Genomic DNA, 19730 nt, shown 5'->3' on the forward strand with positions numbered 1-19730 from the left:
AGTAGAGTTGAACATGCGATGGAAACCCATTTAACCTGTATTTTTCATTCGGTAGCCTACATGGGAATGTAACGGGAAAAGTTTTATGTGCACTACGTCATCCCGCACTGCCTTTCATCTGTAAAAAGCCAGTTTGATAGAAACATATCTCTGGTGGGAAAATGTGCATATTTTTTATGCATTTGACAGTATTCCCATTAAAATCTGTCGCAAATTGGATAGAAACCTAGCTATAGATGCTTCCCACCAGTGCCCCCCAATCGTAGAAATACAGATATCATGACTGCACTGCTGTAAGCCTTAGCAGGCAGCTGCTGCTATGTTGATGTTGTCGTAGTAGCCGAAGCTTGTATTAGCCTAGCTGGCTATTATTTATCTATATTTTCTAACGGAGCTATCAAACCAAACTGAGATCGAAAGTATCTAGCTCCAATCGGTACACTCAGTATCGGAATGACCATTTCCTGTCAGTTTGATATTCATTTCCTGTTGCGAAATAGCTAGCTAGCGGTTCGTGTGCAGCCGTTAGCTAATTGTAGCTAGCTAGATTATGTGTTGTAGTAGACTTGGAAATAATCATATTTGCCGAAAGACATTGAATATGGAAGGATCGTGTAACATTTGCACGTTGCACCGGGGATATATTGCAACGGACATCATTTTTAGAGGATAACCTGGATAACCTTAGCTACATGAAATGTCATAAACTAGCCGCGGAGTCGGAGGGACCCACAACCCCCTGAACAGCTGTATTGATGGAGAAATGTCCTCCGAGACGATAGCAAATATAATACTGCACAAGGTTTAGCGGAATCATTATAGTCTGCTATCTTGTCTATGTATCTAGTCTGTCAAGCAAATAGTAGACGGGTCATTCCGAGATTGCTAGCTACTTAGTCAATGATGAGATAGCTAACTGCTGCCAGTGCTGGTGAAGAAATCACAGCTGTTTTGGCATCTGCAAACAACAAGACTGGCTGTGTCAGACAAACCTTCGGCCTTGTCCAGAAATACAAGATTTGGGAAACTGGCACAATACATACATTTGTGAAACTGGCACAACTGTAAACAAGGACATTTGAACAGTCTGTATCGAAGTGTGGATCATTTTTCCTGATCATCGAGACTTGACAAAAGTATAATGAGGAAGTTTTTTGATTCATCTCGTCGGGAGTTGGTCAGTTCTGGACCTGCTTCTGGAGGGGGTAGCAGTGGATCCAGCCATACAGGTGGCAATTTAATTGGACGTTCATGTACAATTGGGCGGCACCAAGTCACTATTGAAGAAACAGTGGCCGAAGGTGAGATGTAGGAATTGATGCTTGTCTTTTGGAAACAATGTGTTGATGTTCATGTTGACTGAGAACATGTCATGTGACATTTCAGTCAGACAGCAAACTGCAACAATGGTCAACATCAATCAGTCATTACCAATCAGGTAGCTGCTGCATGAAATATGGAATGATGGAATTCTTTTATGCTCAAGCCAGAGGCAAGCCGAGGTTTCAGTGTGATATGGCTACTGTATGCCATTGGTAAAGACATACTGTTGTGTCAACTTTCCACATGATGTACTCCTATTCCTGACACTCCTACATCTGACACACCCAGCCAATGACTATTTCACTGTAGATGGATAAGCCATCGTGCCATGTTGTTTGAAGTGTGGCTTTCATGGCATCAGTTTTGAGGATCAAGTGTGTGGCTGCTGCAAGATGTGACTTATGTCATATCAGTCAAATGACTGACAGTTCTGTCATTGTTGGAGCAGCATCTGCATTTGGTAAATTAATTGTCAGGAAATCCCCTTACGTATTAGGCACTTAAATGGACTCAGAACTGTCTGTTTTCGGTGTTCTATGAATTATTAAAATTAGTGACCATGGACTCAGGAACCGTCTGTTTTCGGTGTTCTATGAATTATTAAAATTAGTGACCATGGACACGAGAAGAGGCTCACTAGGAATGATGGCTAATTTTCAGGTACTGAAGAGCACAGAGAGAGATGTTTGGGGTGTCAAAGAATTTGTACTCTTAAACAAAAGCCAATTGGGCACATTAATCCTGGCATTTTTGTAATTTTGACAACCCAATACCATGCAGATCAAGTTGTTGATTGTTTGATATCACTCATGTACTTGGTAGTGAAATCCAAAGAATCTGAAGATAATTGTACATTTACATTTGAGTAATTTAGCAGACACTCTTATCCAGTAGTGAGTGCATACATTTTCTTACTTGTCCTCCACAAGCGCCATGCTATACCAACTGAGCCACACAGGACCATAATGCCTTGATGTGAGGAAGTGATGTGACATTAATCCCTGACTCCCTGTGCAGTGGTGTAAAATCACCTCTCAAAACAGTATATTTTTCTCATTAAGCATCTGGCTTGGATTCGATTCCATGTAAACTCAGTCAATCCTTTAAATTAATTAAAAAATAGAAAAATAAATGGGCTTAGTCTTTGAAAATGGCAAATGCATAACCTAGCCTGAATAAACACAATCATCTACATACAAATAAATGCCTGACCCCAGTTATCACATAACACTACAATTTTGTATCGTACACCTGAGTGAAAGGTGCAGTGTCTGCATTATCCTGCACAGTGGAGTAATTTGTGTGGATTGTGTTCACTGATATGGTAAAGATGTAGCCCTGACATCTTGTAAAATTAATTTACTTTGCACAACCTTCTTAAAGACTGCAACTTTGCTCTAACAACCTCAGTTCATGATGACAATGTTTCTATCACTTTCTCACATCCAATGCTTTTGTTGACGAGTAAGGCAAATTGCATCTCATGATTTCTGCCTATTCTGTCCATCCTTTTAGAGTGCCGCTTTGCAGTGTACACTGAGTCTGAAACATGGTGAATGGAGACAGTCTAGCCTATCCCTGCCTCAGTTTTAGCTCAGCAACTCCCACTGCAATATTGTATAGATCTACACAGTACACTGCAGTTTAAACACATTGAAATTCAACACCATTATGGTATAACATGTAGGCTATCAACATTGACTTACTGTAAATTCCATGCTAAGATAGTTAAGCTAGATATACTGTAAATTTCACAGCCTACAGTTGCAATGAAGATTACTAATTTAACATGATGCCACAAAGACAGTTGGCAGAAGATGACAAATAATGCTCTTATGGATTGGGGTGTATGGAATGGTTAGGCCAATTTGATTTCTTTACTTCAATATCTTGTCTTGTCTTCTAGTCATATACAGTTGAAGTCAGAAGTTTACATACACCTTAGCCAAATACATTTAAACTCAGTATTTCACAATTCCTGACATTTAATACAGGAAAATATTCCCTGTTTTAGGTCAGTTAGGATCACCACTTTATTTTAAGAATGTGACATGTCAGAATAATAGTAGAGAGAATAATTTATTTCAGATTTTATTTCTTTCATCACATTCCCAGTGGGTCAGAAGTTTCATACACTCAATTAGTATTTGGTAGCATTGCCTTTAAATTGTTTAACTTGGGTCAAACGTTTCGGGGAGCCTTCCACAAGCTTCCTACAATAATTTGGGTGAATTTTGGCCCATTCCTCCTGACAGAGCTGGTGTAACTGAGTCAGGTTTGTAGGTATCCTTGCTCGCACACGCTTTTTCAGTTCTGCCTACAAATTGTTTATGGGATTGAGGTCAGGGCTTTGTGAGGGCCACTCCAATACCTTGACTTTGTTGTCCTTCAGCCATTTTGCCACAACTTTGGAAGTATGCTTGGGGTCATTGTCCATTTGGAAGACGCATTTAACTTCCTGACTGATGTCTTGAGATGTTGCTTCAATATCTTCACATAATTTCCCCCCCTAATGATGCCATCTATTTTGTGAAGTGCACCAGTCCCTCCTGCAGCAAAGCACCCCCACGACATGATGCTGCCACCCCGTGCTTCACTGTTGGGATTTTGTTCTTTGGCTTGCAAGCCTTCCCCTTTTTCCTCCAAACATAACAATGGTCATTATGGCCAAACAGTCCTATTGCAAACCGTTGTCTGGCTTTTTTATGGCAGTTTTGGAGCAGCGGCTTCTTTCTTGCTGAGCGGCCTTTCAGGTTATGTCAATATAGGACTCATTTTACTGTGGATATATATTTATTTGTACCTGTTTCCGCCAACATCTTCACAAGGTCCTTTGCTGTTGTTCTGGGATTGATTTTAACTTCTATCACCAAAGTACGTTCATCTCTAGGAGACAGAACGCAGGTACACCTCCAATTGGTACACCATCCACAGGTACACCTCCAATTGACTCCAATGATGTCAATTAGCCTATCAGAAGCTTCTAAAGCCATGACATAATTTTCTGGAATTTTCCAAACTGTTTAAAGGCACAGTCAACTTAGTGTATGTAAACTTCGGACCCACTGGAATTGTGATACAGTGAATGATAAGTGAAATTATCTGTCTGTAAGTAGATATCCTAACCGACTTGTCAAAACTCTAGTTTGTTAACAAGAAATTTGTGGAGTGGTTGAAAAACCTGTTTTAATGACTCCAACCTAAGTGTATGTAAACTTCCGACTTCTACTGTAGTTTCATAATGAGACTGGAATCAAATAACATTTTATTTGTTACATGCGTCGAATACAATAGGTATGGACTTTTACAGTGAAATGCTTACTTACAAGCCGTTAATCAACATTGCAGTATCAAGAAAAATACATGTTAATTAAGAAATAAAAGTAATAAATACATTTAGAGCAGCAGTAAAAATCACCATTATAAGAGTATTTATTCAATCTACCACTCTTCTATCCCCATTAATTCCAATGGCGGAATGCAAGCTACAACATTTTAAACTGAAATCATGGCCACAAAAGGAAAAATCAGAATGTTCAAACTAAAACATTTTGAGTGCTTAAAAACAAATTCTATGGATTATTGAAGCAAATTACAAGGTTTAGACAAACCCAAACTGCTGCAAATCAAATGCTAGCCTATTAGCATGAGGAAATATTGTCCAGATGCTTTTTTTCCAGGGGAGATTAAGTTTATAAATTGACTGTCTGGGCTGTGGGACAGTGGATGCACATTTTATAAGATGTTACAATACTAACTCTAGCCTACTTTTCATTGATTGCACTTCTGTCACTCGGTTGCGTCATGCCATTGTTGTGAAAGTTCTCAAAATGCCTCTGCCATATTACTGCTCAGTCATTCTGAATGGGGGCTAATAACTGTTTTGTCAAAATTAAACTACATTGGTCTGTAAATACAATGATGTCGGAGTTGGCAAATAATTAGTAGGAAACAACTTTGCCATCATTATGTCATCAAATTTACTTTGGAGTGATGGCAATGTTTACGACATGTAAAGTCAATCTGGCGACATCACAATAGCTACGTTTCCAGGTTTTCATGCAAATATTAAAAAATCCACATAAAACAATGCACATTTTCCCACCAGACATGTGCGTGGTGACGTACACTAAGTGTACAAAACATTAAGGACACCTTCCTAATATTGAGTTGCACCCCGCCCTCCCTTTTGCACTAATTTCTTTGGGGCATGGACTCTACAAGGTGTTGAAGCGTTCCATAGGGATGCTGGCCCATGTTGACTCCAATGCTTCCCATAGCTTTGTCAAGCTTACTGGATGTCCTTTGGGTGGTGGACCATTATTGATACACACGTTCAAAGGCACTTAAATCTTTTGTCTTGCTCATTCACCCTCTGAATGGCACACATACACAGACTTAAAAATCATTTTTTTAACCTGTCTCCTCCCCTTCATCTACAATGATTTTGAAGTGGATTTAACAAATTAAATCAATAATGTTACAGTCATCGTTGCATGAAGAAGTGACCAAAGCGCAGCGTGGTAAGTGTTCATGATTTATTAATAGAACTAAACCCTAAATAACAAAGAGAATGAACGAAACAGTTCTGTCTGGTGCAGACACACACAAAAAAAAAAAACAACTACCCACAAAACACAGGTGGGAAAAGGCTACCTAAGTATGGTTCTCAATCAGAGACAACGATAGACAGCTGCCTCTGATTGAGAACCACACCCGGCCAAACACACAGAAATAGAAAACATAGAATGCCCACCAACTCACCCCCTGACCAAACCAAAATAGAGACATAAAAAGGCCGTTTTTTTTTTTTTTTACATATAAAAAAAAAAAAAAAATGATACCTTGATTTAACTAGGCAAGTCAGTTAAGAACACATTCTCATTTTCAATGACAGCCTAGGAACGGTGGGTTATCTGCCTTGTTCAGGGGCAGAATGACAGATTTTCACCTTGTCAGCTCGGGGGATTCAATCTTGCAACCTTACAGTTAACTAGTCCAACGCTCTAACCACCTGCCTCTCATTGCACTCCACGAGGAGCATGCCTGTTATGCCTGTTACGCGAATGCAGTAGAAGCCAAGGTAAGTTGCTAGCTAGCATTAAACTTATCTTATAAAAAACAATCAATTAATCATAATCACTAGTTAACTACACATGGTTGATGATATTACTCGTTTATCTAGCGTGTCCTGCTTTGGATATAATCGAGGCAATGCTGGGGATTGATTTAACAACAGCGCATTTGCGAACAAAGCACAATCGTTGGACGACTGTACCTGACCATAAACACCAATGCCTTTCTTAAAATCAATACACAGAAGTATATATTTTTAAACCTGCATATTTAGCTAAAAGAAATCCAGGTTAGCAGGCAATATTAACCAGGTGAAATTGTGTCATTTCTCTTGCGTTCATTGCACACAGAGTCAGGGTATATGCAACAGTTTGGGCAGCCTGGCTCATTGCGAACTAATTTGCCAAAATGTTACGAAATTATGACATAACATTGAAGGTTGTGCAATGTAACAAGAATATTTAGACTTAGGGATGCCACCCGTTAGATGAAATACCGAACGGTTCTGTATTTCTCTGAAATAATAAACATTTTGTTTTCGAGATAATAGTTTCCGGATTCGACCATATTAATGACCTTAAGGCTCGTATTTCTGTGTGTTATTATCTTATAACTAAGTCTATGATTTGATAGAGCAGTCTGACTGAGCGATGGTAGGCACCAGCAGGCTCGTAAGCATTAATTCAAACAGCACTTTCGTGTGTTTTGCCAGCAGCTTTTCGCAAGCACAGCGCTGTTTATGACTTCAAGCCTATCAGCCTAATGGCTGGTGTAACCGATGTGAAATGGCTAGCTAGTTAGCTGGGTGTGCGCTAATAGCGTTTCAAACGTCACTCGCTCTGAGACTTAGATTAGTTATTTCCCTTGCTCTGCAAGGGCTGCGGCTTTTGTGGAGCGATGGGTAACGCTGCTTCGAGAGTGGCTGTTGTCGATGTGTTCCTGGTTCGAGCCCAGGTAGGGGCAAGGAGAGGGACGGAAGGTATACTGTTACACTGGCAATACTATAGTACATATAAGAACATCCAATAGTCAAAGGTATATGAAATACAAATGGTATAGAGAGAAATAGTCCTATAAATACTATATTAACTACAACCTAAAACCTCTTACCGTGGAATATTGAAGTCTCATGTTAAAAGGAACGACCAACTTTCATATGTTGTCATGTTCTGAGCAAGGAACTCAAACGTTAGCTTTTTTACATGGCACCATTTGCACTTTTACATGGCACATATTGCACTTTTACTTCTCCAACACTTTGTTTTTGCATTATTTAAACCAAATTGAACATGTTTCATTATTTATTTGAGGCTAAATAGATTTTTGTTGATGTGTTATATTAAGTTAAAATAAGTGTTCATTCAGTATTGTTGTAATTGTCATTATTACAAATAAATGTAAAAAAATCGGCCGATAAATCAGTATCTGCTTTTTTGGTCCTCCAATAATCAGTATCGGCTTTGAAAAATCATAATCAGTCGACCTCTAGTATGTACATGAATGTATAGTTAAAGTGACTATGCATATATGATGAACAGAGAGTAGCAGCAGTGTAAAAGAGGGGTTGGGAGGGGGCACACAATGCAAATAGTCCGGAAAACTATTTGGTTACCTGTTCAGGAGTCTTATGGCTTGGGGGTAAAAACTGTTGAGAAGCCTTTTTGTGCCCTCTTCACGACTGTCTTGGTGTGTTTGGACCAATCTAGTTTGTTGATGATGTGGACACCAAGGAATTTGAAGCTCTCAACCTGCTCCACTACAGCCCTGTCGATGAGAATGGGGACATGCTCGGTGCTCCTTTTCCTGTAGTCCACAATCATCTCCTTAGTCATGGTTACGTTGAGGGATAGGTTGTTATTCTGGCACCACCCGACCAAGTCTCTGACCACCTATAGGCTGTCTTGTCGGTGATCAGGCCTACCACTGGGGCAGTGTGGAGTGCAATAGAGATTGCATCATCTGTGGATCTGTTTAGATGGTATGCAAATTGGAGTGGATCTAGGGTTTCTGGGATAATGGTGTTGATGTGCGCCATTACCAGCCTTTCAAAGCACTTCATGGCTACGGACGTGAGTGCTACGGGTCTGTAGTCATTTAGGCAGGTTGCCTTTGTGTTCTTGGGCACAGGGACTATAGTGGTCTGCTTGAAGCAGAGGATCAGGAGGATAGAGTTGTGGTCGGATTTACCAAATGGAGGGCGAGGGAGAGCTTTGTACACGTCTCTGTGTGTGGAGTACAGGTGATCTAGAATTTTTTTCCCCCTCTGGTTGCACATTTAACATGTTGATAGAGATTTGGTAGAACTGATTTAAGTTTCCCTGCATTAAAGTCTCCGGCTACTAGGAGCGCCGCCTCTGGGTGAGTTGTTTCCTGTTTGCTTATTTCCTTATACAGCTGACTGATTGCGGTCTTAGTGCCAGCATCTGTCTGTGGTGGTAAATAAACAGCCACGAAAAGTATAGCTGAGAACTCTCTAGGCAAGTGGTGTGGCCTCCAGTTTATCACAATATACTCTACTTCAGGCGAGCAAAATCTAGAGACTTCCTTAGATTTCGTGCACCAGCTGTTGTTTACAAGTATGCACAGACCGCCCCCCCCTCATTTTATCGGAGTGTGCTGTTCTATCCTGCCGGTGCAGCGTGTATCCCGCTAGCTGAATATCCATGTCGTCATTCAGCCACGATTCCGTGAAGCATAGGATATTACAGTTTTTGATGTCCCGTTGGTAGGATATTCGTGATCGTACCTCTTCTAGCTTATTGACCAATGATTTCACGTTGGCGAGTAATATTGACGGTAAAGGCAGCTTTCCTAGTTGGCTTCTGCGGGTCCGGACGAGGGATCCGGCTCTTCGTCCTCTGCGTCGCTTCCTTTTGTGAATAATTGCTATATCTGCCCTGTGGGGTGTTTGGAGAATATCGTGTGAGTCCTGCTTGTTGTTGTTTTTGTTGTTGAAGAAATCTTTGTCTAATCCGAGGTGAGTGATCGCTGTCCTGATATCCAGAAGCTCTTTTCTTCCATAAGATACGGTTGCAGAAACATTATGTACAAAATAATTTACAAATATTGCGAAAAAACCCCACATAATAGCACAATTGGTTATGAGACAGTAAAACGGCGGCCATCTCCTCTGGCGCCAAGTTGTGTTAATAAGCGAGTGTACCCACTCTGGTGCCCACTCTGCTATTTTTGCAATGTTGGCTAGTGCGCACATATAGCCTAAATCAGGGATGTGTAACGGAACTCATCATGCGGGGCTGCAGTGGCTCCTGGGTGTACATACCCACATCCATACACCTCAGCTTGCGAGCAAAACATTTTTACTTTTTCTGCGCATTTTGCCATTGGGCGTAGAGAGAATCTAGCTATTTTCGAACTAATTTCCTGCAATTCTACACATTTTGCCATAGGGTGGAGGCAAATGTTTGAAGTTTTCAATATGATAACCAATGATCAAATAGGCCCTACCCCGGTCAGTAGTTCGACCATGCTTACTAGTTTAGATAGCTGGCCGTTAGACTAACTTATCAATCTAAAAACATTTAGCTGACGTGGGCTAATTGAGTGACTGCTAATGCACAACCAAATGTGGAAATTGTGTATTCGATTATTCTAACTCTCAACAGTAAGTTGAGATCCCGACTGAGTCCATTTGAATTGATTTTTATTTAGATTTTATGTAATGGACATACACAAAATAGTCCAAATTGGTGAACTGAAATAAATAAAAAAAATCTAAAAATGGAAAAGTGGTGCGGGCATATGTATTCAATCTCTTTGCTATGAAGCCCCTAAATAAGATCTGGTGCAAACAATTACCTTCAGAAGTCACATAATTAGTTAGATTGCACACAGGTGGACTTCATTTAAGTGTCACATGATTTTCCACAGGATCTCAGTGTATATATACACCTGTTCTAAAATGCCTCAGACTCTGGCACACCACTAAACAAGGGGCACCACCAAGTTGTGAAGTACAGATCAGGGTTGGGTTATAAAAAAATATCCAAAACTTTGAACATCGCACGGAGCACCATTAAATCCATTATAAATCATGGAAAGAATATGGCACCACAACAAACCTGCCAAGAGAGGGCCGCCCACCAAAACTCACGGACTAGGCAAGGAGGGAATTAATCAGAGAGGCAACAAAGAGACCAAAGATAAGATTGGTGTATCTGTCCATAGGACCACTTTAAGCCAAACACTCCACAGAGCTGGGCTTTATGGAAGAGAGGCCAGAAAAAAGCCATTGCTTAAAGAAAAAAATAAGCAAACCCATTTGGTGTTCGCCAAAAGGCATGTGGGAGACTCCCCAAACATTAGAAGAAGGTACTCTGGTCAGATGACTAAATACAGGGAAATTGTTGAGGGAAACCTGTTTCAATCTTCCAGACATTTGAGACTGGGACGGAGGTTCACCTTCCAGCAGGACAATGACCCTAAGCATACTGCTAAAACAACACTTGAGTGGTTTAAGGGGAAACATTTAAATGTCTTGGAATGGCCTAGTCAAAGCCCGGTCCTCAATCCAATTGAGAATCTGTGGTATGACTTAAAGATTGATGTACACCAGCGGAACCCATCCAACTTGAAGGAGCTGGAGCAGTTTAGCCTTGAGGAATGGGCAAAAATCACAGTGGCTACATGTGCCAAGCTTATAGCGACATACCCCAAGAGACTTGCAGCTGGAATTGCTGCAAAAAGTATTGCCTTTTGGGGCGTTATGCACGCACGAATAGTTATGCATGCTCAAGTTTTCATTTTTTTTTGTCTTATTTGTTGTTTGTTAAACAATTAAAACTATATTGCATCTTCAAAGTGGTAAGCACTTTGTGTAAATCAAATGATACAAATCCCCCCAAAATATAAATTTTAATTGCAGGTTGTAACAAAATAGGAAAAATGCCATGGGTGAATTCTTTCGCAAGCCACTGTATATACAAGTATTCAGACCCCTTGCTTTTTTCCACATTTTGTCACGTTACAGCCTTATTCTTGAATTGATTAAATTATCATTTTCCTCATCAATCTACACACAATACCCCATAATGACAAACTGAAAACAGATTTATAGAAATTTGAAAATGTATTAATAATAAAGAACAGATATACCTGTCATTACTCTCCTGTGAGGATCCAAGGATCAGGTTACAGGGGAAGAGCTTTCAATAGAGCCCCCTCTGCGGGTCTGGGGGGGGGGGGGGGGTAATGACAGCTCGCGTCGATTGTAAATTGTAGGCAGCAGGCGATTCCTTGTGGTTTCTAGTTTGGGTGAATGGAATGTTTATTTGTTACAGAAGAGTTTGCCTCCCAAAACTTCAACATCAAACAATGAACACTGGGACAATATATTTCAACATCCGAATGTTGGGAATGATAATAGGTGGAATATGGAAATTTGTCTATTTTGTGATGTCATTAAAATTGTCATAAAGGCATTATAACAAAACATTGCAATTACATTACTTGAAGAGTTTTTACAAGGTGTACATCTTGTTTAGAGGTCGACCGATTAATCGGAATGGCCGATTAATTAGGGCCGATTTCATGTTTTCATAACAATCGGAAATCGGTATTTTTGGACACCGATTTGGCCGATTTATTATTTATTTTTTACACCTTTATTTAATCTTTATTTAACTAGGCAAGTCAGTTAAGAACACATTCTTATTTTCACCTTGTCAGCTCGGGGGATTCAATCTTGCAACCTTACAGTTAACTAGTCCAACACTCTAACCACCTGCCTCCATTGCACTCCACAAGGAGACTGCCTGTTACGCGAATGCAGTAAGCCAAGGTAAGTTGCTAGCTAGCATTTAAATTAGCTTATAAAAAACAATCAATTAATCATAATCACTAGTTAACTACACATGGTTGATGATATTACTAGTTTATCTAGCGTGTCCTGCATTGCATGTAATTGATGCGGTGCGTATCGTTGCTCCAATGTGTACCTAACCATGAACATCAATGCCCTTCTTAACATCAATACACAGAAGTATATATTTTTAAACCTGCATATTTAGCTAAAATATATCCAGGATAGCAGGCAATATTAACCCGGTGGAATTGTGTCACTTCTCTTGCGTTCGTTGCACGCAGAGTCAGTGTATATGCAACAGTTTGGGCCGCCTAATTTGTCAGAATGTTACGTAATTATGACATAACATTGAAGGTTGTGCAATGTAACTGGAATATTTAGACTAATGGATGCCACCCCTTAGATGAAATACAGAACGATTACGTATTTCACTGAAAGAATAAACTTCTTGTTTTCGAGATAATAGTTTCCGGATTCAACCATATTAATGACCCTAAGGCTCGTATTTCTGTGTGTTATTATGTTATAACTAAGTATATGATTTGATAGAGCAGTCTGACTGAGCGGTGGTAGGCAGCAGCAGGCTCGTAAGCATTCATTCAAACAGCACTTTCGTGCGTTTTGCCAGCAGCTCTTCGTTGTGCGTCAAGCATTGTGCTGTTTATAACTTCAAGCCTATCAACTCCCGAGATTAGGCTCGTGTAACTGATGTGAAATGGCTAGCTAGTTAGCGGGGTGCGCGCTAATAGCGTTTCAAACGTTACTCGCTCTGAGACTTGGTGTGGTTATTCCCCTTGCTCTGCATGGGTAACACTGCTTCAAGGGTGGCTGTTGTTGTTGTGTTCCTGGTTCGAGCCCAGGGAGGAGCGAGGAGAGGTTAATGAAATACAAATGGTATAGAGAGAAATAGTCCTATAATTCCTATAATAACTACAACCTAAAACTTCTTACCTGGGAATATTGAAGACTCATGTTAAAAGGAACCACCAGCTTTCATATGTTCTCATGTTCTGAGCAAGGAACTTAAACGTTAGCTTTCTTACATGGCACATATTGCACTTTTACTTTCTTCTCCACCATTTTGTTTTTGCATTATTTAAACCAAATTGAACATGTTTAATTATTTATTTGAGGCTAAATTGATGTCATTGATGTAGTATATTAAGTTAAAATAAGTTTTCATTCAGTATTGTTATAATTGTCATTATTCCAAATACATGTAAAAAAATCTGCCGATTTATCGGTATCGGCTTTTTTTGGTCCTCCAATAATCGGTTTCGGCTTTTTTTGGTCCTCCAATAATCGTTATCGGCGTTGAAAATCATAATAAGTCGTCCTCTAATCTGGTTTACATCCTTTACGTTGTGTAGAAAATATCAAGGATAAAGAGAATGTGTTTGTGACGATAAGATTGTGATTTTAGTTTTCTAACAAGATCATAGTAAATTATCATACATTACCTCGTAACCAGAGTGCGTGTCAGCATGACGGAAACTCCCCTTTTTACCCAAGGGTATAAAGGGTTCTGTTAAAAATTAACATATCAGACTAAAACAGACCACAGCTGTAGCGAGGTCAAGGATAGTCACTACCACAAAACGCAACACGAGGTTGAAGAAGACAAAAGAACCTCTAACAATCCAATGCTACGGTTGAGTAGCTGTTCTAAGAAGTACTGTATCTAAGAAGATGAATTTTAGTAGGACCGGTTATTCTCTTCAAATCATCGTTGCCTGCACTGCTTTCATCACCACTCTGGGATCATCGACACGGCTGATTAGCCATCCTTAGGAGACCACTCTTCCATAACGAGTGCAAGTTAGCAGACATCTAAGAAGAAGGATATTGTGACCTCTTGTGGACAATCAGAGAAGAAGAAGGTCATCCGAAATAAGAAGGCCCAATCAAACCCTTCTCAATGCACGTAAATAATGCACGTAAATACATGCATTACTTCTTCCCCAAAAGAGCGGCTTTTCAGGGCAAGGTATTAGGGCTACTGTAAGTGTAGTTTGCAAATGTATCCAAGTGTTGCTTCTCTTTCTCGCTTTCTCTCTCTAACTCTCCATCTTGTGTAACAAGTGTCATATTGTGTTAGTCCACTAGGGACCTGTTGTCATCGCATTGAGTTTCTAATCGATAAGCTATACCATGTGTGTATCCTATGTTATCATTTAGTTTCTTAGTAAATAAATAATCAAATCAATTTGTGTGGTATAGAATGATCAGTGAGACTCAGATTTCTGCAGATTCACGAAGTCTGCGATGTTCAAAAGGAGACTGATATGAGGAAATGATTAATTAGTGACTTTTGTATTTGTATTCTATTTTATATTTATTTTTAATTCCAGGCCCCCGTCCCCGCATGAGAGCTTTTGCCTCTTCGTAGGCCGTCATTGTAAATAAGAATTTGTTCTTAACTGACTTGTCTAGTTAACTTATTTTTGTATTTATTTATTTAATTCGGGAGACGGTAACCTGTTAAACAAACTTTTCCCGTGGTGCCCCAATTTCCTAATGAGTTCATTGTTACGTGATTAATTGAATCTAATAACAACTAAACATAATGGGTAATTTTTCGATGAATAACAGTCATCACATTAATGATAGTCACATCATGACATACCTTATTTGCATAAGTATTCAGACCAGTGGTGTAGCTTCAGCCGGTGCAGTCGCACCAGGGTGATTTCAAAATCAGTAATGTATGAACACAAAAGTTGAAGGCCAAAAATGAGAAAGCAAAGGAGGTATCAAAATTTGTTAAATTGGCTTCCTTTTTTAAATGCAGTTCAAGTGCAGCCATTGCTAGCACAAGCAATGTAGCGGGACCAGAAGAGGATATAGGTTTATCGTCGCCAGCAGCAGCTTTTAGCGGGTCAAGTGAGCCAAGGCCAAGCTGTTCCATCGTGCCAGAAGAAGCAACTTTGACAGAGGAGGATACAGGTTGTCAGGTATCGGTGGATACGACCCTGAGCACAAGCCAGGTCGGACAAGCTATCCCCGGGCGGGGAGGAAGAGGAGCAGGGCGAGGCTAGAATCATGGCGGCTGAGGAAACAGGTGGAAGTGGGACAGACAGCCTTTTTACCTATCCAACTGATGGGACATTATGCAACAAATGTGGAAAAGTTAAACGTCATGTTTAACATTAGGCTCGTGTAAGCCTGCTGGCCCATTCCCATGAGTTGACGAAAGGCAGTGTTTTTCCAAGTTATATTAAACCACTACAACCAAGGCTGGAATCAAATTACCACGTACATGGCTATGTTATTCGGTCAAGCTAGATTGCGCGTATTGTTAGCCTTTCTGCCTGTTTGGAGATCGGAGTGCCCTTTTCTTCTCTGATGCGTGGGTGAATTGGGTGAGAGATTGGCGCCATCTAACATCCATAATAGCATGTCATGAGACATCCCAGATTCACATGGGTGCCTGTTTGGTATATGAGTAATGAAGCTCAATGGCACTATTGACGCAGAAATGGAGAGAGGCGTGGGGTAACGCAGCAAATTTCTGGCGACAGATGTTGGAGAGCATAGTTAATGTAACTCTCACACTTGCATCATGTAATTGGCGTTCAGAGGGCACCGTCGAAAGCTGGGGCAGGCCAACAGTGGGAATTTTCTCAGTATAATTGAACTGCTGTCATTTTACGACCCAGTTCTGAAATAACTTTTAGAACGCCCTGCAGGATCCGTTAAATATATCAGTCTTTAAATCCAAAATGGGGTGATTTATGTCTTAGTCGAGCAAGTGAAGTGTGACATTCAGGGAGAGATGCAGGAAGCCCCATTTTTGTCTACTATAATGGACACCACCTGTATCCAGAGTAGACCAGTTAAGACAAGTTTATTGCTATGTGAGAGTGATGAGGGATGCAAATAATGTCGCCACAGATCTGACCATCACAGAGTCGTTTTGGGGATTTTTGGAGACTTGCTGACACATCAGCAGCTGAGCAACTTGATTTTGGAGTCCACCTGTGGTAAATTACATTGATTGTGCATGATTTGGAAAGGCACACACCTGTCTATATAAGGCCCCACAGTTGACAGTGCATGTCAAAGCAAAAACCAAGCCATGAGGTCGAAGGAATTGTTCATAGAGCTCAGAGACAGGATTGTGTCGAGGCACAGGTCTGGGAAAGGGTACCAAAAGAATTATGCATCATTGAAGGTCCCCAAGAACACAGTGGAATCCATCATTCTTAAATCGAAGAAGTTTAGAACCACAAAGACTCTTCCTAGAGCTGGCTTCCTGGCCAAACTGAGCAATCGGAGGAGAAGGTCTTTAGTCAGGGAGGTGACCAAGAACACTCCGACAGAGCTCTTGAGTTCCTTGGTGGAGATGGGAGAACCTTCCAGAAGGACAACCATTTCTGCAGCACTCCACCAATCAGGCCTTTATGGTAGTGGCCAGACGGAAGCCACTCCTTAGTACAATGCATATGGCAGTTCGCTTGAAGTTTTCCAAAAGGCACCTAAAGGACTCTCAGACCATGAGAAATACGATTCTCTGGTCTGATGAAACCAAGACTGAACTCTTTGGCCTGATTGCCAAGCGCCACGTCTGGAGGAAACCTGGCACCATCCCTACGGTGAAGCATGGTGGTGGCAGCATCATGCTGTGGGGATGTTTTTCAGAACCCAATCGAACATCTCTGGAGAGACCTGAAATTGGCTGTGCAGCAACGCTCCCATCCAATGTGACAGAGCTTGAGAGGATCTGCAGAGAAGAATGGGAGAAACTCCCCAAACACAGGTGTGCCAATCTTGTAGCGTCATACCTGAGGCTGTAATCGCTGCCAAAGGTGCTTCAACAAAGTACTGAGTAAAGGGTCTTAATACTTATGTAAATGTGATTTAATTATATATTTTTTATATAAATTTGATAATTTGTTAACCTGTTTTGCTTTGTCAATTTTGGGTATTGTGTGTAGATTGACTAGGGGGAAAAATTATTTAATCTATTTTATAATAAGGCTGTAATGTAACAAAATGTTGAAAAATTCAAGCGCTCTGAATACGGTCTTATTTTGGTCATATTGGTCCGCAGGCCTATAAAATGGGGGCCACATTTTGCCCATCCTGACTTACATGATGAGATTAGTATTTTATAGACGAAGGAGCAAGTTTATTTTTATTTGTCATATGTCAAGCATCGGTTTTCATGTCACCAGAATAAGACACCTCAATATTTATTGGAAAGGAGTATCAAGCTCATCACCTTGCACTTTCACCACCCTGTGAACTTCATAATTTGTCATCTATAGCTTAATAAACTGCATGCTTTCCTGTTATCGCATGACTCCATGTTTACTTTGATATGATGGTTATTATATCAATATTTGCACATTAGTGTTTTCACTGACAATTATCGCATAATTAATTTTACTGACAGAAAAAGATCCCAACTTGTCTAGCATATTTTGTTCTCTCTACATTTCGAAAGTTTACTGAAAAATGTTCTGTTTCCATTAGGCCTGTCATGACATTTTTTATCTGATGTACTTTATTCACATAAAAAGGTTGGATTTAAACATGCTTAATGCCAAATAAAAATCCTACAAATTATTTGCCTCCTTTTAAAGATCATCGGGTTTCCAAGCCCAAAAACATTATCATGGTGTCTTTTTGTTCTAGTTTCATGAGGAATCACCAGTAAAGCCTTTTATCACACTACTGTAATTTGGATGGCAGGTAGCCTAGTGGTTAGAGCGTTGGGCCAGTAACCGAAAGGTTGCTAGATCGAATCCCCGAGCTGTCGTCCTTCCCCTGAACAAGGCACTGTTCCAAGGCTGTCATTGTAAATAAGAATTAGTTCTTAATTAATTCCCTAGTTAAGTAAAGGTAAATAATTACTATACTAGCCTTGATCTGAGACCAAGGTCTCTTTTACAGATGAGCCCTGAATTACATAAATTACAGATCCATATAACACATCCATATAAATACAAAATGCAAGCAGTTCTTGATACCTGAATACACTTGAAAGTGATTTGTTCCTGACGTGGAATATCTCTTATATTCAGTTTTCTCTATTACTTCAGACTTCCAATGGTTGCTTGCCTCCAAACACTGAACATTTAATTTGGTCTCATTCACTCTATATCACAGGGGGGTTTGCAATTGTGTTCCTGGTACGAACCAGCCAGGGGCTCCGCTGTGCCCTCAAGAGGATGTATGTCAACAATGAGCACGACCTGCAGGTGTGCAAGCGAGAGATCCAGATTATGGTGAGTTGCTGTGGGATTACCCCACGGCATGCTTGAAAAGGGAGCTATTAAGTCTAGTTCTCTCCTTTGCTCACATGAAAACACATACATGACACGCATACAGGCAGCTCTACAAACTGCAGCATGTTATGTATCAGCAACGATGATTTGCAACCAAATTATCCTCAGGAGACAAAGTTTGAATTTGAGTGGCATGATAATGTTCACTCTGTCTTTTATTGTAATGTGGTTGTCCTTGTGCTATCGCAGAAGGACCTGGTCGGCCATAAGAACATTGTTGGCTATCTGGACTCTAGTATCACCACTTGTGGAGGAGGCGATGTGTGGGAAGTGCTCATCCTCATGGACTACTGTAAAGGTGAGTGTTTACTGAAGGATCTGTGTTCAATCAAGTGTAGTTCATTCCTCAAAAGTGACTATGAAAGGTAGAAATAAAGGTGGGCCACTGTCACTCCACTTGTAGTCCACCTGAGGGCGCTTTCTGTCTAACTATATTCTGTCCTCCATATAGGCTGTGGTGGTGACTTTCTTTAAATGTTGTGTTTAACCGTTCAGTTGTTCCACAAAAAATGTGAAGGTGTAGATAATGTGATTGTTTAAGCGTATCTCTAGGAAATACTTGTTTTAAATCAAAGCCTTGTTTTTTTCGGGACTGTTCAGATCAAACATTTCTTACTTCTGTCTTTGTATCTTTGCAACACATTTGACTTCTGTGCTGCACCAGGTTGTTTTCCCAGGATGTGAATGCATGTTCAAACTTGCGGTTCTAAGAATGTATAAAATAGGCCTGTGTGAACTAAAAACCTACCCCCCTTTAAGAAAAATATGTTTCCTTTGAACTGTGAATGTTGCCATTATTTTGCGAGTGTTGTTATCCATTGTGACATTGGGCTTTCTAGCACTCTTTCACTCCAAGGCTAACTTTACGTATCACGCTAACAGCTAGTCAAGCACGGCCAATCTGGGGTCATATATTTCATTCTTTCTTTCATTCACAGAATAATTTGCTCTTAATAATGGAATGATAGAGCAGCCTAACATTTTCCGCTCTATTGGAGAACTGTCACAATGAAGAGGACACTTAAGTGTTAATTGAAAGACAACACATGTCTGAAATTATTAAAAGGTTGTGAGGTTATGAATTGGCTCTAAGTTTTGTGTATTGGACAATTTTTTATTTAATTTTATCTCTGTGGCTCAACCTTGAAGACCATACATACTGTAGAGACGGTTTTATAAATGTATCAACATGTTGATAATACAATGTTTGATAT

General features: G+C 40.2%; 1 protein-coding gene across 5 annotated transcripts in view; it reads left to right on the forward strand.

Moving 5' to 3' along the window:
• The first annotated feature begins 473 nt into the window (after positions 1 to 473).
• Positions 474 to 19730, forward strand: part of LOC110537214 (AP2-associated protein kinase 1) — a 102629-nt gene continuing 83372 nt past the window's right edge. For all 5 annotated transcript variants that reach the window (XM_036937218.1, XM_021623081.2, XM_036937214.1 and 2 more), the window contains exons 1-3: positions 474 to 1301; positions 18338 to 18456; positions 18706 to 18814. In XM_036937218.1, the coding sequence (XP_036793113.1) occupies positions 1142 to 1301; positions 18338 to 18456; positions 18706 to 18814 (388 nt within the window). In that variant the 5' untranslated portion in view covers positions 474 to 1141. The remainder of the gene's footprint in view (positions 1302 to 18337; positions 18457 to 18705; positions 18815 to 19730) is intronic.

This window comes from Oncorhynchus mykiss, chromosome 12, assembly GCF_013265735.2.
Source record: "Oncorhynchus mykiss isolate Arlee chromosome 12, USDA_OmykA_1.1, whole genome shotgun sequence".
Taxonomy (NCBI): domain Eukaryota; kingdom Metazoa; phylum Chordata; class Actinopteri; order Salmoniformes; family Salmonidae; genus Oncorhynchus; species Oncorhynchus mykiss.